The 23519-nt window shown below is 39.8% G+C and overlaps 1 protein-coding gene across 1 annotated transcript in view; it reads left to right on the top strand.

Annotated features, from left to right (window-relative positions):
* BCKDHB (branched chain keto acid dehydrogenase E1 subunit beta) overlaps window positions 1-23519 on the top strand; it is a 54911-nt gene continuing 31392 nt past the window's right edge. The window contains exons 1-8 of the mRNA XM_032215966.1: window positions 1-232; window positions 2418-2495; window positions 7343-7411; window positions 8432-8565; window positions 12588-12743; window positions 14131-14239; window positions 18218-18315; window positions 18899-19009. Coding sequence (XP_032071857.1) covers window positions 100-232; window positions 2418-2495; window positions 7343-7411; window positions 8432-8565; window positions 12588-12743; window positions 14131-14239; window positions 18218-18315; window positions 18899-19009 — 888 coding nt within the window. The 5' untranslated portion in view covers window positions 1-99. The remainder of the gene's footprint in view (window positions 233-2417; window positions 2496-7342; window positions 7412-8431; window positions 8566-12587; window positions 12744-14130; window positions 14240-18217; window positions 18316-18898; window positions 19010-23519) is intronic.

Here is a 23519-nt window from a genome sequence, read left to right on the forward strand (position 1 = left end):
TATCATCGGCGCAGCGACCAATGAGAGGAGGAGAGGTCCCCGCCTGCCCCGCAACGTGCTCGCGCTCGACCCAGGGACGAGACCCCCGCGGTGGTCGAGATGGCGCTCGCCGGTCTCGCGCTCCGGAGAGCGGCGGTCTCCAGCCTTCGGCTCCGTCTCGCTACGGGGTCAACACCCCGGAGGCGCGCGGCCCATTTCGCATTCCAGCCGGACCCGGAGCCCACCCAATATGGTGAGCGCTTTCATCGTCCCCGGGTCCGTGCTAGTATCATAAGGGAGCGGATGCTGCTCCTCTGCCTCCCGACCTCTTTGCAGTCCCTTGCCGAGTGAAGGGGAAGCGAGTCAGTCGGAAGGACTCCCCCCCCCCCACTTGCTGCGGCTCTCCCCCCTCCCAGTTGGATGGTGGGATGGGGAAACTGGCATCTCTGCAAAAGGGGGGACTGTTTTTTTCGAAAGCCTTTAAGAGCGCAATAGGTTAAGCCAGTGTTTGTCAACCTTGTCAACTTGAAGATGTCTGGACTTCAACTCCCAGAATTCACTGGCTGGGGAATTCTGGGAGTTGAAGTCCAGACATCTTCAAGTTGACAAGGTTGACAAACACTGGGTTAAGCCAGGGTCTGATGACAACGGCGACCCCGCTGTGTTGGGTTTGTGCCTGTAAAAAGCCCTGCAGGCGAGTCACAAAGCACTTCCTCTTCCCTTGCAGCCTAAAACGAAGTTTCCACCACCTGTGTAGATGCAGCCACTGATTTGATGTAGTACAAACGAGTTATGGTTGTTTAGGAAATCCGTGCGGGATGACAATACACCAAAGCAGATGGCAACTTACCAAGTTGCTTGCTAATAATGCAGGTTGTCCCTTCCCCTTATTTAAAGTAAAGAGAGAGACAGATAAAGGACTTATGGGAAGAATTTTATAGAAGAGGAAACTACGAGTGCAGGTAGTAGTTCTCAACGACCACTAGTTTACGTGGTTAAGTCAGAAATTTCTTAAAGAGAGGTTTGCCCCGTTTGACGACTTTTCTTGCCGCAGTTAGCAATAGCAATAGCAGTTAGACTTATATACCGCTTCATAGGGCTTTCAGCCCTCTCTAAGCGGTTTACAGAGTCAGCATATCGCCCCCACAGTCTGGGTCCTCATTTCACCCACCTCAGAAGGATGGAAGGCTGAGTCAACCTTGAGCCGGTGAGATTTGAACAGCCGAACTGCAGTCAGCTGAAGTAGCCTGCAGTGCTGCATTTAACCACTGCGTGAATCACTGCAGCTGTTAAATGAGTAACATGGTTGTTAGGTGAATCTGATTTCCTTGTTGTCTTTGCTTGTCAGAAAGTCACAAAAGGGGATCACGTGACAGGACAGCCGTCATAAATGTGACTGGTTGTCAAGCATCTGAATGTAATTCACGTGACCATGGGGATGCTGCAATGGTCATAAGTGTGAAAAACAGTCAAGTCATTTTTTTTAGTGATGATGTAACTTCAAGTGGTCACTATATGAACTGTTGTAAATTGAGGACTATCTGTAGATGCACTTTCTCATTCATAGCTGAGGCCTGGCACCTTCTTGTTTGCCTTTGTAAATACAGAGAGCTTATACTCTTGTGCCCTTCAATCTTCAATTTATATCATCATTCTGTCATGGCATGTTGATGTATCATTTTGACAAAAGATCTGCACTTCATTGTCCCTTTGAATACGGAAAGAACATGAGTGATATTAAAAAGCCCGCTCTAGGTAGGAGTGAAAGTAACACCTTATGCCAGACCTATATATGATATGTACTAATTGAGGTCACCTTTAAAATGTCATAATTCCTGTTCTGGGACTTTAATCTATTACTGGTCCTTCCATGCTAAGGTGGTGTGTTGCAGAGAGCTGCTTAGTTCTGAGGGAATTCCCCTTCATCTCCTAACTAAAGTATAAACCACAACTTTAACCAGTCTCCTTGTGCTAACCAAGCCTGGAGAGGAGAATTCTATGATCAACAGAATTTGAGATATCTATGATCTCAGAAAAAATTAAGGGTTAAATCATAATTATAATAAAATGTAAACATGAGCAGCAGGTGAACCAGCAAGATCTTTTAACAAATGGAAAGTTTTTTGTTTTTTTTAAAGAAGCTTTTAATCTGGGAGAATTTTTATTTACTGGCTAACCAACCAAGGGGATGATTTTTGTGGATTTCCCCTCCTATTTCCTCAAATTATTATTCATTGTTGAACAAACACAATCATTGAGTACATAATTAGTGATACCTACATTGAAAAACAGATGGAAATCCTATTGGAATCTGACAAGTCTTAAAGTTTTCCAAATGGATCTTGGTGTTTTATATGATACTATTTAGCAATTTATATGGTGCTATTTAGCAATAAGTTCAATAGTTGGCCTTGTTTAACCAAATAATCCCTTCACAGGCCAGACACAAAAAATGAACCTTTTCCAGTCTATAACAAGTGCCTTGGATAATGCCTTATCTAGAGATCCAACTGCAGGTAAGTTTTTTATGCTTTACTGTTTAAGAGAAACTTTTATTTAGCGCCTCTTCAATTGAGAATACTCACTGCTACACAATTCACTCACTACCATACTATGCAAGGCAAACGCAATTATGTTACTCTGAAGATTATCAGCATATGTTCTCCATGGTATCATTTTGTCAGGGCCCACTCCACTCCATAATTAGGAAAGAAGACTAAGAGACTCCATGGGTTGGAAATCCAAAGTACTTTTACTAATTATAAATGGTAAGCGAGCAGTAGTGAAGCAAGATCTGAATAATATGGCGCGAAAGCAATTGATATATAGGGAAACCCGTTCCCCCCCCTAGGATCAAAGCTCCAGTCCAATCATAAGTCCTTCAAATGTCAGGTGTGAGATAACTTCAAACAGACAGGCCGAAGATGGAATGTCCACGGTAGATCGTCCCTCATGGTGCACTCGTCCCGATGGGTCAGGAACCAGTCGTCTTGATGAAGAGCCGCTTTGAGGTCAGAAAGTAGATCGTGAGGCACTACCTCCTGAGCTTTGGTCTGTTGACGTGTGAGTACCGGAGCTGCCAAGAGCGGTTGGACGATACTCAGTTTGGAACAATTATACTGAGGTAATCGGGACAAAGCATCGGCCATGAAGTTCTTTCCGCCCGGGATATACTTGAGAGTGAAATTGAAACGGTTAAAATATTGGGCCCACCGCATCTGTTTGGGGGAGAGACGACGAGGTGTGCGTAACGCCTCCAAGTTCTTGTGGTCAGTCCACACTTCAAATGGGTGTTTAGAGCCTTCGAGGAAATGGCGCCAAGTAGCGAGGGCCCAACGGACCGCAAAAGCCTCCTTCTCCCAAACCGCCCAGCGCCGCTCTGTGTCAGTGAGTTTACGTGAGGTGTACGCGCAAGGCTGTAAGTTACCTTGGTCATTGGCTTGTAGCAGAACGGCCCCAACAGCGACATCACTGGCATCGCCTGGACGACGAAAGGCTGGTTGAGATCAGGATGTTTAAGAACCGGTTCAGCGGCAAAAAGGCGTTTAAGTTTTTCGAATGCCGCCTGGCATTCCATGGTCCAGTCCAAAGGCTTATTGGGTTTAGGCTTCGGGTCGCCTTTAGTCTTGAGTAAATTAGTGATAGGGAGAGCAATGTTGGCAAAAGAGGGAATAAATTGACGGTAGAAATTAGCGAAACCCAAATTTTTTTGCAACTGTTTACGAGTTTTGGGAGCGTCCCACTCAGTGACCGCCTTCACTTTTTCAGGGTCCATTTCAACGCCATCCGAGGAGATACGGTAGCCCAGATAGTCAATAGTCGTTTGGTGAAACTCGCACTTAGACAATTTGGCATATAGGTTGGCAGCACGGAGTTTTTTCAAGACAGTGCGCACCAGATTGACGTGGTGGTCGTAAGAGCGAGTATAAATGAGGATATCGTCCAGATAGACGATAACGCCCTTATAGAGATGATCGTGGAGGATCTCATTAATGAATTGCATGAACACAGCAGGAGCCCCCTGTAGGCCAAAAGGCATAACTCGGAACTGGAAACAACCAAGAGGGCAGTTGAATGCGGTCTTCCATTCGTCCCCTTCCTTAATGCGTACTCTATAGTAAGCTTCCCGCAGGTCCAATTTTGTGAAGATGCGGCCCTTCCCCAGTTGCGCTAACAAGTCCTTCATCAATGGTAGTGGGTAGAGGTTTTGAGTACAGATTGCGTTAAGGTTGCGAAAGTCACAGCACAAACGAAGAGACCCATCTTTCTTTTCACGAAATAGGACAGGGGCAGCCACTTTGGGTCGAGCCGGTTCAATGAACCCACGTTTCAAATTTTTGTCAATGAAAGAATGCATCTCCTCCATTTCCCTGGGTGACATGGAGTAAATGCGGGGTTTTGGGAGTTTGACCCCGGGTAAAATGTCAATGGAGCAATCAGTAGGCCTGTGGGGGGGTAGAATGTCCGAAGATTGCTCGCTGAAGACGTCCCTAAGATCCAAATATTCTTTTGGGATTTTTTCCTCTCCTGCAATCCTCTCCTGCCCTCTAGCGGCTACTTCAGGAACGTCAGTGACTTCAGGTTGGTCCGGAGAGCCCTTCCCCACTGGAGGCACCTTCGAGCGAACACGCAAGCGGCCTGTCCGCCAATTTATGTGAGGGTTCCACTTCCGGAGCCATGGGATGCCCAAAATGAGTGGTCTGTCCATGCCAGGCGCGACCACAAAAGAGATTAATTCAGTATGGGTACCCATTTTCATTTCCAAAGGCTCAGTAAAAAAATGGGCGCCCCCCCCCCCGCAATCGAGCCATCTATTTGGCAAAACACAATCGGGGTTTTCAAAGTGCGCAATTTGATGCCCAATTTTTCTACCATGGCGGGATTGATCATGGATCGGGAACAGCCAGAATCAAGTAAAGCTAGGAGGGTGGCAGGGGTCCCCTCAGGAGGAATTTTTAATTCAATAGGGATGAGAAGGGGCCCCTTGTTTGAACTCACCCAGCGAGGCGATGTGTCGTCATCAGAGTCCTCAGAAGAAGAGGAGTTAGCATCTGCGTCACCCTTTAATGGCTGGGCAAAAGGAGGGGGGTTGGTTTCCCCAGCGAACGCTGTCTCCTTCTTCTTCTTGTCAGAGCCTCTGGCAGGCTTGTCATCACGTCTGGGAGGGGGTTGGGCAGAGAGAGGCAGTTTAGCCCGACATTCGGGGGCGGTGTGCCCAAGCTTGCCACAACGAAAGCATGTTAACGGTCTGGAGGAGCCAGAAGGGGGCCCTCTTGCGTCGCCTCGTCATTTGGAGAACGATTGCGTAGTAGGAGGGGGGAGGGACCTGGCAGCCCTCTCCTTCCGCTTCCTTCTTTCTTCAGTGGCATAACGCAGACGGATTAAGTCAAGCTCGGCGTCTGCAGCATGCTCAAACCACGTGATTAAGCGTCTTGGCAGGTTACGATTGACACATTGTTGATAAATGTCTGCGTTCAACCCTTCGGCAAATCTGTCCAGAAGGGCGTCCTCCCCCCATCCTCTCATGTATTGTGAGAGACACTGAAATTCCTGGATGTATTGGGCGACAGGTCTATCGTCTTGGTCGAAGGTTAAAAACTTCAATTTGTTCCGCTTCTCAGTTAATGGGTCATCAAAACGTTGACGGAAAGCCTCCATAAAACGGTTGAAATTCCCCAAGAGGGGAGACCCAGACATGTGCAAAGCAGTCGACCATGTAGCCGCTTCACCATCCAAAGATAAAAGAATCATTCTGACCCTTAAAGTGTCAGATTCAAAGTCCCGGCCATAAATTTCCATGTAGTTAAACACTTGCATAAGAAAGGAGGGAAGGCTAGTAGAATCCCCCTTAAAACGTACAGGCAAGGGAGGGATTTTAGCCATTCGATGTCTTCGGGGGGGAGGCTGGGGGGGAGGTCCTCTTTGATCAGCGAAACCTCTAGCCGCAGGGGGAGACACGGGCCGAGGGGGGGGGGAGAATCCTGGCGTGGGTAACGTTGCCAGTTTCTCCAGTCTCTTTCCTCCTCCCCCCTTCTCTCTTCCAAAAATGTTTGACCCCAATAATCAGGTAATTCACTCCGCTGGGGTTTTCTCATCGGGCCCCGGTGCTGATAGCCTCTCCATTCTCCTTCATCGCCCCCTCTGCTTTCCCCACAGTACCTTTGGCTCCAATAGTCAGGGACTTCACTCGCCTGAGGTTTTCTCACAGCACCTGGCTCCAGCGAAGTTTGTAGAGGTGGTCTTTGGGTGAGCCCAGCATTCCAGCTTGTCTCTATCTCTCTTTGCCCCGCGGAAATTGACCAACGGGGTGGGGGGGAAGGTTCAGGCTGACTGGAAATTTGCAGTTGAAATAAATCTTCGTGCAAAGGTCGGTCAGACGGGCTGGGCTGGTGTAAAGAAAGGTCGGGAGGTCCTAGTTCACTGGAATCCCCTCCAGTTGCGCCCTCCTCCTCTCTGGTCGGAGAAGACATTCTTTCCCTTCTCGGTAGACGTAAATCTCCTGGAAAGGGATATTATTCAGATCTTGCTTCTTGTCAGGGCCCACTCCACTCCATAATTAGGAAAGAAGACTAAGAGACTCCATGGGTTGGAAATCCAAAGTACTTTTACTAATTATAAATGGTAAGCGAGCAGTAGTGAAGCAAGATCTGAATAATATGGCGCGAAAGCAATTGATATATAGGGAAACCCGTTCCCCCCCCTAGGATCAAAGCTCCAGTCCAATCATAAGTCCTTCAAATGTCAGGTGTGAGATAACTTCAAACAGACAGGCCGAAGATGGAATGTGTAGGCCGTTGATGCAGGCGGGAAACACGTACGCATGCGTACTCCCAACGACTGGTACATCCTAGAACCTTCCTCCAGCACGTCAATTAAATCCCTCCCACATACACGCCCCCCCTTCCCGTTTCATGGCAGCTGAAGCAACAGCAAAGCAGAAGCTGACACATTTTTGGATGGTAAAACAATTATATTTAGGCTTTGAATTTGTTCCTAAGTAAAATTTCTGTTTTAAATTTGAAGCGTAGGTCAGTGTTGTATGCTGCTACATTAATATAATTTTATTTGCTGGAAAAAAATTGAAGATAGCCTTTGTTGCTAGAAATTAGGAAATGAAGTAAATTTAAAAAGTACAGCTTTAATAGAAAGTCATTTCTTTCATGGTTTGTGTAAATTGCCTAATCCCTGTCATTTCCAGGATTGTTTATGAAAGGTCTTGGTTCTTATCATTCATCAAATTAATATTATATAAAGAAAAACAAGTACAGTAGATAGAAAAAAAAGTTAGATGAAGGTGACTTTCAATTTTAACAATCCAGTTTCCTTTCTGAACAACTATTTCCTTGATTTCTAATATACACAGTAATATTTGGTGAAGATGTATCCTTTGGTGGAGTTTTCAGATGTACCGTTGGCTTGAGAGATAAATTTGGTAAGTTCACAATTTAATAACTCATCATATCTCGTGTTACATTATTATTTTCATAAAACTATGTTTTTCATTTTGATAAAGGTCTCACTGGTGTACAATAAATAAACATAAATAGCAATAATGAAAAATTGAGATCATCGATTAAAACCATGATTTTATATAACTCTAGAGTAGTTACTGGAATGGCTGGCATGAATTAGGGAAAATGTCTTGCAAATGGATATTATTTTGCCATCCAGAGGCACTTTGAATGGAATCTAAATCTGATAAAATAAATAAATGATAAACGTTCTAATTATTAATGAAAACAATTACAAACCTAGATTGGGAGTTCACCTCATCTAGGTGGAGAGAGCATTACATATAATGGGTGTTGACAGAAAAGTATGTGAGGTGTTCTCAGAAGAATATAACAATAACTTCTACGGAAAATAATACATTGCTCATACATGCAGAGTATGGAGTTCTACTGAGGAATCTAGCTGCACAGGCATAGTTTTACATAAAATAAATTAGTCAATCTAGTTTTGATATTATTATTGCATAGATTATTGAGGAAAATTTAGAAAGTTAGAAGAAAAGTTACGAACTGGGAATAGTTAACCATGGGAGGACATTGAAGGGAAATATGACCACACTCTTAAAATGCCTGAAGTACATGGAATCCAGTGTGTATTACATGGTCTATAGATTTTGAGTAACAGGACAGATTTCAGCAGAATGCTAGAAAAAGCTTTGAGACTACAAGAGCGGTTGCGGGGTGATGCCATTTATTCCAGGGAAGTAATGGACTTCCAATCTGTCTTTAGTGTTTTAATTCTGATTCCTCCGTAGAGAAGAGGATTGGAGATACAGTGGCCCTTTTCAACACTACTTTTTAGTTCTACTTTTAGTTAAAGACTAATTAAAAATACACAAACAGTGTAAGCCCTTTTCATTCCATCAGACACCATGTATTAAAATATTTTTTCCTGGTTTATATACATTCATTTAAAAGTTATTAATAAAAATTTCTTATAGGTAAAGACAGAGTGTTCAACACTCCTTTATGTGAACAAGGAATTGTGGGATTTGGCATTGGAGTTGCAGTTACTGGTGCTACAGCTATCGCCGAAATCCAGTTTGCTGACTATATTTACCCCGCCTTTGATCAGGTTAGAGCATATTTTAAGACTTCAAAAATTAGAAGGAAATTTAGAGATATTACTCTTTTAAAACAACGAAGATGTGACTGGAGTGACAGTTGAAAGGAGCTTCATGAATATGATTTAGAATTGTTGAAGGATCTGTGCCATTTTGTATGTTACCAAAGGAACAAAAATTATTGTGAGAATATGTTGATAAGAGCTTGCTGTTATCAATTAACGTGCAAAAAGAGAATTGGCACTTCTGCTATGGACCGTTGAAAATCCTACATGTGTTCTTCTTGAAGAGAATGTGTATATTCTTTTATAGAGGCAATGCTTCTAGAAGAAGTAATGTCAGAAGCATGAGCATACCAGTGCTATATATTTCTTCCTGTAATCCATCGGAAGGAGTCCATAGGAAATGTGGTGGTGCAGTGGGTAGAGTGCAGTACTGCAAGCTACTTCTGCTGACTGCTGATTGCCAGCAGTTTGGCAGTTCAGGTCCCACCAGCTCAAGATTGACTCAGCCTTCCATCCTTCCGAGGTTGGTAAAATGAGGACCCAGATTAGCAATAGCAATAGCAGTTAGACTTATATACTGCTTCATAGGGCTTTCTGCCCTCTCTACAGGTTTACAGAGTCAGCATATTGCCCCCAACAATCCGGGTCCTCATTTTACCCACCTCGGAAGGATGGAAGGCTGAGTCAACCTTGAGCCGGTGAGATTAGAACCGCTTAACTGCAGATAACAGTCAGCTGAAGTGGCCTGCAGTACTGCACCCTAACCACTGCGCCACCTCGGTTGGGGGCAGTAAGCTGACTCTATAAAAACGCTTAGGCTTGTAAAGCATTGTGAAGCGGTATATAAGTCTAAGTGCTATTGCTATAGTAAGAAATAATGATGGTAGGGGTACATCTATGATTGCAACTGCCTGTTACTTGATAAAATGAGCTGCATTGTCACATTTGAGAACCCCAAGTAACTTCTAAGACTTAAAAATCAATTTTATATTTGTAGTTGGCTTAAATAAAGAGAAAGCATCTCTAAATACTTCAGTCACTGGAACAATAGCTTGAAGTTATACCAACGTATACTGAATTCCTGAATTCACTGAAAAACACGTACATTCCCTATATGGGTTGTGTGAAGTGGCTTCAAATAGGAGAGGGGTTTGGCAAAACTGAAAACTTTCTTGGGAAGCCGGCAGGGAAGATTGCAAATGTCAATCACCTGATCACTGAGCATTTGTCAACTGGTTGTCAGTGCTAACAAGTTGCCAGATTACAATCACGTGACTTCAGGGATGGTGGTGGTATAGTATTTTGTGATAGCTGGAATGGCTTGAAAAGCTATAGAACATCCTTTCTGAGAGGCTGTTGTAAGTTTGAATCATCATTAAGCAACTGGTTGAAAGTTGACGACTGTCTGTAGATATTCTTCATGATGATCTGTCCCTAACCTGATCTTTCATATCTTCCAACAATGCATGCATTGCCTCTATAACTGAGTAATCTACCTGGCTGCTAGTCATCCTTTTCTTTCCTTCTACATTTCCCAGCCTTACAGACTTCTTCAGAGAATTAGGTCTTTGTGTAATGTATCCAAAATACAGGTAGTCCTCAACTTACAACCACAATTGACCCCAACATTTATGTTGTTAAGTGAGAAATTTGCTACGTGAGTTTTGCCCCATTTTACAACTTTTCTCACCACCTTTGTTAAGTGAATCACTGCAGTTCTTAAATTAGTAACACAGTTGTTTAGTGAATCTAATTTCCCCATTGACTATGCTTGTCAGAATGTTGCAAAAGAGCAGCATATGATTCCGGGACACTGCAAGTGTCATAAATGTGAGTCATTTGTCAAGCATCTGAATGTAAATCACCATGGTCGTAAGAGTTAAAAACGTTCATGTCACTTTTTCCAGTGCCATTGTAACTTCCAGCAGTCACTAAATAAGATGATGTAAGTCAAGGACTACCTGTATGTGAGCTTGGTTATGTGTTCCTTGAGTGGATTGCTTTGGTCTAGTTTTTATTTGTTTTAATCTTATTTATTTGTTTTTATCTTACCATATTGTTCATGATAACATATTTCGTGCTAATTCATGATATGTTGTTCTTATGTTTATTTTTTATTTATTTATTCAGTTTCTGTAGTCATCCAACTCAACCAAATGACTCTGGATGACTTATAATAAATATGCTATTCTCAAGAGTCTTCTTCAGCATTCAAGTTAAAAACTTCAATATTCTTCCTATCCTGCTTTTTCAAAGTCCAACTTTTGATTCCATAGTGTGTCATAAGGAATACCATGGCTTCAACATTTCTTGTCTTTGTAGATATAAACATATCATGTGTTAAATTTATGTTTACTGACAAAGAAATAAAGGGAGACTAATATAGAAGCTATTTAGCCCTCCTCAGCTAACTATATCCTTCTGGGATTCAAACCCTGACTGCTTGCATATTAGGTAGATGTATTAACCTCTAAGCCATGGTTTCTCCTTGTTTTGTCAATTGTACCAAGGGAGAGATTAAGTGTTGATTTTTTTGTGATGAGAGCTAAATAGCTTGAAATTGATCTATACTAGTCTCCCTTTATTTCTTTGTGGGTAAAATATAAATTTAACAAAAAAAATTGTTTGTTGCAAAATCGACTGCCTGGATTAAGGCAGAAAGGTGAAAAACAGAAGCAGTATGTTCCGTCTCATAATTGGGTTGACCAGGTTTCCCTGATAGATGGGTCCCACTGAAGGGTGGTGGTGGGGACAATATTTAAACACATCATGGTATCTGAATATCTTTTCCAAGGCCTTCATGGTTGTGGTGTGAAATAATTGTCAGCAGTGTTTTTCTTGACTGCTTGTTCCTTTTCAGGGATGATTAATCCTAAAAGACAACAAGTATCTTCCACTTCAGTATCTTTGTTGTCAATCCTGATTGTTCTATCAGTTGTTGTTAGCTTGGTCTTCTTTATATTTAATTTTAGTACTATTTTTTTCACTATCATGTTTCTTGCAAATCCTTTGCATTTTGGGCTGTCAGAATTGTGGACAATGAGATGCTCTGGGATTTCCATTTTTCTAACTACATTCCACAACTTGATGTTATCAACACAATTAAAGGACTTTCTGTAATCAAGGAAGCAATGACATCTTTTCTGGTATTCTTTGGCTTTCTCAATTATCCAGATTGCTCCAGAAATCATGGCTTGTGTTTCTTTTCTACAGCTAGTTTGTACATCTGGCATCTTTTTTTCCATGTAAGGTTCTAATTTGCATATTATTATCATTATTTTGATTTCCTTCTTTCATTTTGTACAACTCCAAGCTGTGCACATAATGCTCTTGCCTCATATGCAAAGTGTTTCTTTACACTTTTGTTGATAGTATCCATAATTTCAAAATTTGCCTCTTGTTTCTCCCTAATCTATAATAGCAATAGCACTGGTTCACCGACAAAAGGGCACCTGACAAAAGCGCGCCCGACGAAACCGCGGTGACAAAACTGCGAGTTCTAAACCGCGCCAACGAATGAGCGCTGAAGCACGCTGACAACAGCGCACCGACAGAAGCGCGCTCTAAACCTAACCCTAAACCTAACCCTAACCCTAACCCTAACCCTGACCCTTACCTTAACTTAAAGCGTGCTTCTGTCGGCGCGCTATTGTCGGCATTGATGACATTGCGGGTTTTGCGCTGTGGTTTTGTCGGTGCGCTTTTGTTGTACGCGCATTTGTCGGGTCACGAATAGCACTTAGATTTATATACCGCTTCACAGTGCTTTACAGCCTAAGTAGTTTACACAGTCGGCTATTGCCACCCAACAATCTGGGTCCTCATTTTACTGGTCTTGGAAGGATGGAAGGCTGAGTCAACCTGGAGTCGGTGAGACTCGAACTCCTGAAGTCAGCAGAAGTAGCCTGACGTATTGTATTCTAACCACTGTGCCACTATGGTTCTAGTAGAACATGAATGTGCTTTAACTGCATAAATATGTCTTGATAACCACATGTAATGTTAAATGTATCTCTATATTTCTTCAGATTGTTAATGAGGCAGCAAAGTATCGATACCGTTCTGGAGATCTCTTTAACTGTGGAAGCCTTACAATAAGAGCGCCTTGGGGTTGTGTGGGTCATGGGGCATTGTATCACTCGCAGTCCCCAGAATCCTTTTTTGCTCACTGTCCAGGACTGAAGGTACAGAGTAATCATTTATTAGATAGTCTTTTAGAGTGTTCAAATAATTCTTTTTAAATATAAAAGGTTACATATAAAAAGTTTTTATATTAAAAACGATACAAGGAAATTATAGAATACAAATATTATGCAGGAAAATTAGCAGAATAATACACCACAAGGTAAAGTTAAACCTATGTATTTATAAAATAATCCCCTTGGAAGAAAAACCAATCTCATGTTTTATACTTATATATCAACTTGGATTACAACAAATATAATTTTGTGTCAGTTTAACACCTTCAAAGCTATTTTTTGAATCATGTTAAAGCATAGCTAAGTAGTGATTGACCCTGATTAAAGAGATTAAAAATCTTATTTTAAGGAAACTCAAATCTTGGATGTGGTAGCAAGCTATGTACAGAATTATTCATAAATGATTTCTGGGTTAAATTTAAATTATGATCAGACTTGGGTCTTTTTTTTCATATATGAAGTTATTTTTCATATTGATTAGTGTTCCCTTAGTTTCAGCTGCAATTCCTCTAATGAAAGAGTAGACATGATTTCGAGTGAGAAGTATAAAGTATTCTGATACCAGTTTTCATATATAAAAGTGTATTTTGAAAGTATATAATGTTTGCTAATAATGAAAAAAAAAATGACTGATGGAAAAGGAAAACCAACATTTAAAACTTGTTTCATCCGATAGTAGTTTTGTTTAACAGTGCAACTGAGTTTTTTGACTTTGCCACCAGATACGATTTATGATTCCATTTTCATTTTTACATTTTGACACGTACACTTTACATCTACATTTTGTATTTCAATATTTATCTATTTTAATAATCATCATTGGAACAATAGAACATTTTGTACCCATTCTCTCTATTATTCACCCAAAAGTTGATATTCAGTTTCATTGATATTCCCATTTTTGCATGCCAGTTATCTGCTTAAATTCTACATCTATTTAATCATACAGACATTGACATGTTTGGTCTCTTAATCATATTGTAATAGGATCTGATTGATATGATAGGTAAATAGAGAGATAGAGATTGATAAATAGATATGCACATACTACTTCTTCCATAGATGCAATCCATGTGTATAGTGCTAATTGAGTCGGTAATTCAGGTTGAATAATTACCCTGATAGTATAACTTGGTGCCACCAATCTCCCTTTTTCTTACTCAGTTTAAAAACTCTTTAATGCCTGGTCATTTATTTAACCAGATAAATTTATTTGTCCTTGCCATTCATTTAGCATCTTTTCACTGAGTCTTAATGGGATAATTTGAAATAGGAAATTATCTCTTGGAACAATGTTTTTTTTTTTTTACTTTTTGATATTTTTCCTAGTCAAGATAGTCCCTAACTTGTTTATGTGTTCATTTTGTTGAAGATTGTTATTCCAAGAGGACCTATTGAAGCCAAGGGACTGTTATTGTCATGTATAGAAGATAAAAACCCTTGCATATTCTTTGAACCTAAAATAATGTATAGAGCAGCAGGTAAGTTTTTCTCATTGTATTCAAGGTAAAAAAATATAACCTACATCTTATTTATTCGCATGATGGTAGAAACATAGAATGTATGAGTTAAACAGACCTTATACAGTATATCATCTAGTTCAATCATAAATTGCTCAGTGCAGTATTACTAACTATATCTAAAAAATGACCATCCTGTTGATTGAAGAGTTCTTCTCACTATATTTAGTGTTGGTCAAACATTGCAGTGCATTTTCTAATACTATAAGGTCATTATTGTACTGTAGTGTACAAACAAGCATGGAATCTCAATTCAGATATGAGTTGTCTCCTGCCTCCCTTCAGTTTTCAGCGCAGTATATCCCACCAACTCCCCAGCCTTCTAAGCAACTTCCCTTTCTCCTGTGTTTCCCCTCAACTTCTGATGACTTTGTTGTTTTTTTCCTTGTCTTTTCCCCCCCATACCATTTCTACCAAATGAAAATAGTTTTGTTCAATGCATGAACAAACCATTCCACTCCAATTTTGGTTTGGTTATTGACTACGAAAAATAGCTATTCTCTGCATGGAAAAGGTTCATTTTTGGAATATTCTACATATCCCTAACTGCTGTCAAGTGAAACAAGAAAATATGTGACCCGACAAATACGCTCACAACAAAACCGCGCCGACAAAACCACGGCGAGAAAACCGCAACATCGAAATCGCGCCCACAACACACTTAGGGTTAAGGTAAGGGTTAGGGGGTTAGAGTTAGGTTCAGGGTTAGAATTAGGATTAGGGTTATTACGTTGTTTTCGCGTTGTTTGTTGAAGGCGCGCTTTTGCCGGTGCGCTGTTGTTGGCGCGCTGTTGGTGCGATTTTGACATCGCGGTTTTGTCGGCGCGGTTTTGTCGTGCGGACATTTGTTGGTGAACCAAGAAAATAAAGCTGAATTCCCCCCTCCCCCCCAAGTTATAATAGATCATATAGTCATAACTGATAATTTATAGTTGGTTTAATTGAGTTAAGCTGAATCTGCATTCAACCAAAATTCTTTCCCTAGCTTGTGAGATATAGAAATTATGATAAGGTGCATATATTTATGACCTCTTTAAATAGCTGTGGGATTTTATTTTTGAACAGTACTGCTTTATGTAAGACAGGTAATTTACATTATAAGGACATTCTTATGATTTTAGTATTTATAACACAAATTTGGGGTATTGAGAAACTGTTCTACTCAAACATGACAGTTGTTTTTCAGAAATTAAACTTTAAATAATAAAGGGTTTTCAAATGAATTGTTCAATGATTCAAAAGCAAATAGCGGTACTTAGAGGAAAAAATGAGTCATCTTGACATTATCAAGTTTAAATTTGCGGAGAATTTGTTCTTATGACCTTTTCAGCTCTATTTAATTCCACCTTATATGACATAAATAGTATAGAAATAAATGATTTGCATCAGTGGTTGTTATAGTGATGTGGCAAGTAAGATTAAAAACAACCAGTTTTTCAATCAGTGTTCAAAATATCCTGTCACAAGATCTACACGTGATTTCCTACTACAATTAAGGTTTAATAGAATTAAAACTTGTATATGAATGAGCAGATACAGATTAATGTATCTGAATAATAACATTTATTAATACAATGAAATATAAAATATTTTCTTTCCTATATTTCCCAAATTTATGTCTATGTAGCTGTAGCTTATATCTATATCTATAGTTAAGTGTTCACAAAATATTTAAAGACCTGAATGAAAATAACAATTATAAATGCAAGCCTTTATAATGTTTCCAAGTAGTGAGAATGTTAGTCTAAATAGAAGATACACAAAATATAGAAAGCAAACAAGTTGAAGAAAAATAGCAAGCGTAAAACAATTGAAAATACTTAAGGTAAATTATGTGAAGGTTAGAAAAAATTGACTTTTTCTAAAAAATTTAAAACGAGCAAACAAGCTAGTGCATTTAGTAACAATTTTTCATAGTAAGAACTAGAATCTTGCAATGGTTGCTTATATATTGTCTAATATTTTTTAAACAAAACATTTTCTTCAATATACGAAGAGGCTCTTTTCTAAAGATTATTAGATTGTCTCTTATAGCTTTACTGTATCAAGAGATTGAGTGACAATTACAATGAAGAAATAGGTTGCCTATGGATTTACCGTAATAGCAGAACTGTTAGAATATTGGGATATATCAGTATGCTCCATAGTGACGTCAGACTACATGAACTCAGTATGATTAAGATAGGAATGAATTGTGGATGAATTGTACAAGTGTAGGAAGTGGAGTTTTAAGTGCCAACTCTTGTGCACTTCCATAAAATACAATTATGCAATAAGGCATAATCTCATCAGGGAATTCTATCAAGGGATTTGGGAATTGACTTCTTGAAGTCTGACTGGATATGTGCTTCCAAGCCCAAGATTGACTTGAAAGAAGGATGCAGATTGTGAGTGCAGAGACTTCAATTTGCAAACTTCTTACGACATACAAAGAATAAGCACAAGCTTTGTAGACTGTACTAGATAAAATATAAGATCTTTTTATCTCATTTTCCATTTCCTCGATTTCCGAAGAGTGGAAACTGAAATAATTTTGTACACAGAGCCAAGGTGGCGCAGTGGTTAAATGCAGCACTGCAGGCTACTTCAGCTGACTGCAGTTCTGCAGTTCGGCTGTTCAAATGTCACTGGCTCAGGGTTGACTCAGCCTTCCATCCTTCCGAGGTGGGTAAAATGAGGACCCGGATTGTTGTTGGGGGCAATATGCTGATTCTGTAAACTGCTTAGAGAGGGCTGAAAGCCCTATGAAGCGGTATATAAGTCTAACTGCTATTACTCTCACCCTAAGCTAAACTAGTTTTGGTTCCTGAATAGTAAACAAGAGTATGGCGATTCATTGAAAATTTGATCCAAACATTGCATCCCTGAAAGACATCTCCAAAGATTAGGAGTTTGCCGTAAAATGTTTTGACTGAGAAAATTTAGTAGGTGAACCCCAAGAAACAAGTGATTGGGGGAATATCTTTTCTATAGTAGAATGAGGTTGAGAGGAAGGGAAGCAAACAGTTCAATTGACAGTTGGCACTGGCTTTTAAAAAGAGGCAGTTGTTTCTGTGAAGGAGGAAAGTTAGTTGGTGTCTTATTTTTCCGAAACTACATATCCATCTCTTGCATGCACATAAAAGTTCAGCATATGAATAATCAGAACAGGGTACTATGTTAGATAGTTCCCCCATTGCTGCTGGCTTTCTGCCATTGCTGTTAGATCTGTACCCCCATTCATAAATTGTCATATTAGTATATATCATGCATAGCTTAATTTCTCATTACTGTGACGCCCTGTTGTTCAGGCTGAACTGTAATACAGTCCTAGAGATAGGCACTTGTGCTTGTGAAAATGGGATCTTGTTGGATTATCTCTATATTTAATTTTGTTTGTTTTTACTGCAATATATCTGAATCATTGTGAACACAAACAGATTTTTTTTTGGTTTATAAGGGCACTTATCGGCCTATTAAATTTGTAGCGAGTTTTAGTTATTGCTTCCTTTCCTCCCAAAACTTGGATTTCATCCAACTTTTAATTGTGGTTAAGTTTTTCAGTAAATCTTATGCTGTTCTGCTAGTTTTCTGATATAATTTTCTGATATAATCAATGAAAATTCCTAAATTACATCTGGGATTTATTTATTTTTATTTTCTGCACTCATAGCTTCAACTGATTATAAATTTCACATTGACACAAGTGAATTAATTTTTTATCTCCACACATTGCCACTGGATTTCTGATTCTTCAGAATGGAACTCTCGTGAGTTCTGTTACCGCTATGGCTCTAAATTTAGAAATCTTGCATCAGGGATGGGGAACATGCTGTCCCTTCAAGTTTTGCCAGCATCCTTCAACTACATACATGCTGATTGGGGCTGCTAGAAGTTGTAGTTCTGTATTTCTGTTCCAGATACTCAAATTATAAACTTCATTGTTTTCCTTTTATTTAGTGGAACAAGTCCCTGTGGAGCCTTACACCATCCCTTTGTCTCAAGCAGAGGTGCTTCAGGATGGAAGCGATGTAACTTTGGTGGCTTGGGGTACTCAGGTGAGTAAGATTTTTTAGGATTTGAGGGGTGGGGGAAATCCCCCAAATACTTCTTAGTAGTTCCTAATAGCAATAGCAATAGCAGTTAGACTTATATACCGCTTCATAGGGCTTTCAGCCCTCTCTAAGCGGTTTACAGAGTCAGCATATCGCCCCCACAATCTGGGTCCTCATTTTACCCACCTCGGAAGGATGGAAGGCTGAGTCAACCCTGAGCCGGTGAGATTTGAACTGCTGAACTGCTGATAGCAGTCAGCTGAAGTGGCCTGCAGTACTGCACTCTAACCACTGCGCCACCTCGGCTCTCTAATATTACTTCCTAATACTTACTTTACCATTATCACTTTATTGCCATGTTCATCTGGATAGTGTTGCTATCTGAAGCAATCACTTCATCAGATATTTATGTTTCGTTCGGCCCTCCATTATGGGTGTATGTAAATCTTCTAGAATATTCTTCTAACGAAAGTGATGGAAATTAAATAAGACCCAAATAGATAGGATTAGAATGTTAGTGAGACTTAAATCTTGTTGAAATTCATGAGATTTTAAAGTTTATTGCACACTTTCTCCTAATATTTAGGTTCATGTTATAAAAGAGGTAGCAGTTATGGCACAAGAAAAATTAGGAGTTTCCTGTGAAATAATTGATTTGAAAACGATTTTGCCTTGGGATGCAGAGACTGTGTGCAAGGTAAGTGTACATATCATGTTCACATATCCTTTTAATCAAACTCTTATTATAATGATCTGATTATTATACAATGTAATATGTAAAATTGATACAAAATATATTGAACAAGCCTCTATTGTTCATATATGGAAATCTATGGTCCAAGAAAACCAAATTCTTAGGAAAAAACATTAAATGTGGGTTTTGAAGAGGGATTTTGAGCCTTTAATTACACCCCACCCCGTTCCCCCCACCCCAAGAGTTGCAAGTGCTGTTTCAGGCAGGGATGGGTTCTGGCTTCTGCTACTGCTGGTTTGCTCAGGGCATGTGCGCGCTTGATGCTTGCTGAGTGCATGCACAGTAGTAAAAAAATGGTTCTGCACACGCGCAAAAGGAAAAAACAAGAGAGCGGCGCCTATGGCAGTGCTGATAGAACTGGTTCGGGGGCATGGCAGGCTGAGTTGCTACCTACTCAGCCGAACCGGTAGAAACCCGCCTCTGGTTTCTGGTCTCTGAACAGTTATATATAGGGATGTTGGATTTATTTCAGTCCCAATATGAAAGAATGTAGACTGTGTCTTTGGGAATGCGAATTCTCGTCTTGGACGAGAAAAAAACCACCTTTGGGAGAACCATGACCTAGATGACTGAGAATCTCCGTAGACATTTGTTACAGTTTTGGTTTTTCTAAAATTACAAATAGTATAATCATGTTCCTACCACTAGAGGTCTCTGTTAGATCAATTGAATCTGGGTTTTACATATGTTTTACTGAGTAGTATTTTCTAAAGCCGATCCTATTTTTTTCAAAATAATTTGAGTATTTAATCTGTTTCATAATTAGAACTGTTTTTGCAATAATTTGATGTTAGTAATATTAAGTCTCAAGATAATGACGAATAGGCCACCTGTAGATCATGAATATGCTTCTCAAACTGATAGCTCTCTGTGTGTACTGAGTATTAATTTGAACATTAATTTATATATTTTAAAAAAACAATACATTTTACCATCTATTGCATTTTATTTCAGTGAATTTAAACTTTATTTATTCTTGTATTCTGTACCATAACAGATTGCTTCCCCATATCTTATTATCTAAGAAAGGCTGTTCGAAATTCTTTGTAATAAGAAATGTCCTTGTCAGATGAATTTGCTTAGTACTGTTGATTTAGAAATGTGTTTTCTTTTTCACTAGAGATAAATCGGGGGCTGGATCCAGTTGTAGTGCTAACCATGATTTCCTTAATTATGTTTAAATAAACATGGAATCCAATTCCAAACTCAAGAGGCAATCCTTGAATTTGTTCAGCAACTGTTTGAAGTTATGATGGAACAAAGTGATTGACAACTGGTTCTCAAAGTTGTAGCCATTGTAGGACCCCTCAGTGACATGACCAAAATTTGTATTCTTGGCAACCAGCCCATACTTATGTCCTACTGCAAGCATGATTGTTGTTGCCGACCTTCTCTGCTGGCTTCCTGCAAGCACTCTCTCGCACAGATACACCCACCAGCAGTGGTTCGTTCCTAACGGGTTTACTACTGGTTTGCGCTGAGGGCGTTTTGTGCATGCCCTGCTCGCTTCGCTCATGCCCGCTCTGATGAACTGATTCGGGGGTGTGGCAGGCCTGGGTCGCTGCTGGTTCCAGTGACTCAGGCACCACACCACCACCTGTTCAGCCAAACTGGTCCAAACAGGCAGAAACCCACCACTGCCCACCAGCATCCTCCTTTTTTGGGCCTTCCTGTACTTACATAAGTATATGCATCCACCAGCACCTTCCCGTTTGACCTCCCTGCACTCGCACACATGCATATCATGCCCTCTTTTCCAGGCTCCCTTGCATTTCCACAGATGCACCCTATAATCTCTTTCCCCAGTCTTCCTGAACCTGTGCTAAAACTGCATCACCCCCCCACTCCAATTTGCACATAGCATTTGCTGGGCCTCCCCCACTTCCCTGTTGCAACGGGGAAGTGGGGGGGCTCCTTACCTGGGATTCCCTTTCCTTCCCACTTAATGTGTCCTGCAGTTAGAACGACAACTGGGACTGCCTGGATTGCCTTTGCTAAGCCATGCAATACCTTGTTTTACAACTACAATGTTTAGTGACCACAATCTGGGTCCAAGGTGCTGTTGTATCGGAAGACTACCTGTATATAATGGTAATCTACAGCCATGGCTCACAAACAAGAATGGTTGAGCTCACAGAATGAGCTCACAGAGCCGAGGTGGCGCAGTGGTTAAATGCAGCACTGCAGGCTACTTCAGCTGACTGCAGTTCAGCAGTTCGGCTGTTCAAATCCCACTAGGCTCAAGGTTGACTCAGCCTTCCATCCTTCCGAGGTGGGTAAAATGAGCACCCGGATTGTTGTTGGGGGCAATATGCTGACTCTGTAAACCACTTAGAGAGGGCTGAAAGCCCTATGAAGCGGTATATAAGTCTAACTATTGCTATTGCTATTGTTACTAATCAAAAGTCCAGATTTCATATTTTGGCTTAGAATGGAAACAAACCTAATATTAGGGAGAACAGTATCCCCCCCACCAAAGGAAGAAAGTGGTTGAGAGAGCTTTGTCCCTATGTTCCCTAAGATGATGTAGAAGTTCCCATCGCTTGACGAGCCATTACATTTTAGATGACATACTGTTCTTTTAAGAGCTTTGTGGTACTCATCCTAGCAAGAGCTGATTAAATCATTTGTGGCCATAAGCAGACCTCCTCATGTAGGGAAGGCTCTAACTGGAGCACAAGATGAAGATTTTTCCCAAGCCACAGTTGCCACCTGCTCTTCAAGTTGGTCCTGTGAGCCCAGAGGATTAGCCAAGTTATAAACCACTTCTGCATGGGGAAGTGTCACATTGTCTGGAGTCAAAAGATGGAGCATCTCTATCATCAAAATGCTTCCAAACCCATAGCTCAAGATTACTCAGAGCGTATTAGTTGAAATCCTTAGCCTGTTTTGTAGTTATAATTATATTCTTAATTCTAGGTTTCTCCGAAGAATGAAAAGGGAAAACACTGGGTAATTCTATAATTTAGTTCCATAAAAGCATGTCTGCATTCATCTCAAGTTGTCATTTTCTTCCAGATTTTTCTACACAAGTAGTTTTTTAAAAAAATTTGATAGAGATTTATGTAATAGTCGGTCAAATGTTGAGTTATGGTGAAGAAAAATTGGCAGGTGCCTGCCACAAGTCATCTGCCTAAGTTGCTGCATTCCAGAAACACTGGATGATGGCAGCTTCCTAAAACCCTTTAAAAATGTATGATTAAGGGTAGGAAGAGGTTCTTTGTTCTTTTAAATTTTTGACATGGGGTGACATTTACATTTGAGACTTTTTTTCTTTGTAAATGATGGCATCCATCATCTAGTGAAACCAACTTTTTCTTGTTCCCTATTCTCCATTTCAGCTTGTGATTCCATTGGCACGGATTATTCTTTTTTGTAAGAGAATTCATAGACATAAGTAAGCTAAACACAATTTAAGCTTTGCTGAGTCTATGTTCATTTGTGGGAATTGGAAAACGCATTGCAGAATGAAGTGTTGAGATATTATTTTAACTCTTATAGTCTTATAGTCCAGGGCATGGATAACTTTCTACAAAATCAATACAAATGTAATAATTTTGCAAATTTATATTCTGGCATAATATTTTTGAATTGTAAATGTGATGATAGTATTTGTTTTTGCTACTTGTTTTATTTTACAGCGCAAATTTCAATTTTTGAGAGAATATTAATGATCTTAAAGTGTAGTATTTGCTAAACTGCATGTATATACAGTATAAATAAGATACGTCTTGTAACAACTTAAACATGAGAAGGTAAGATACTTATTGTGACATTATTTTCTACCCAATATTATTCATATTGGAGGTTTTTTGTGGAAAGAGTTGAGGTTTTCCCCTAAATCTTGACATATATAAAACTATAGAAAGGGAGAAGAATTTGTGTAGCTAAAAATAATGTGGCAATTTTCCATGTATTTGTTGCACACTCTCTTAATACTTTTTTGATTAATTATCCCCAAAATCAATGGGTAATGCAAGATTAGTTGCTTAATTGCATTCTAGCAATGCAAAATCAAATTTTTGTTTTTCTTTCTTTTGGAAACCTTTAGTACTCAGACTGAAAAAATGAGATGTAAATTAATTGAGATATATAGGATTATGTACTGTAGTTTCTTTTTTTTCCATTTATAATTTCATATATCAATACCTTTTTTATTCTAAAAGCAAAGGAACTATTCTTAAACAGTTTAGGTGTGCATCAATTTAAATATTACTTAAATTTACATAGCCACCCATCTCACATATAGGTTTTTGGACAGCTTACAAAAAATTGAAACAAAAATGAAAGCATAAAAAAAAACCCCAATACAATTGAAAAATGAGGAAAAAATATAAAAGCATATTAAAAACATAATAAAGTCTCTAAAACAGCTAAGATAAGCCCATTCTTCAAAACGATAAGTGCAACCACTATATCGACTCCATTAGACTCCTGAATCCCAATGCCTATC

Source organism: Thamnophis elegans, chromosome 4 (assembly GCF_009769535.1).
Source record: "Thamnophis elegans isolate rThaEle1 chromosome 4, rThaEle1.pri, whole genome shotgun sequence".
Classification (NCBI taxonomy): Eukaryota; Metazoa; Chordata; class Lepidosauria; order Squamata; family Colubridae; genus Thamnophis; species Thamnophis elegans.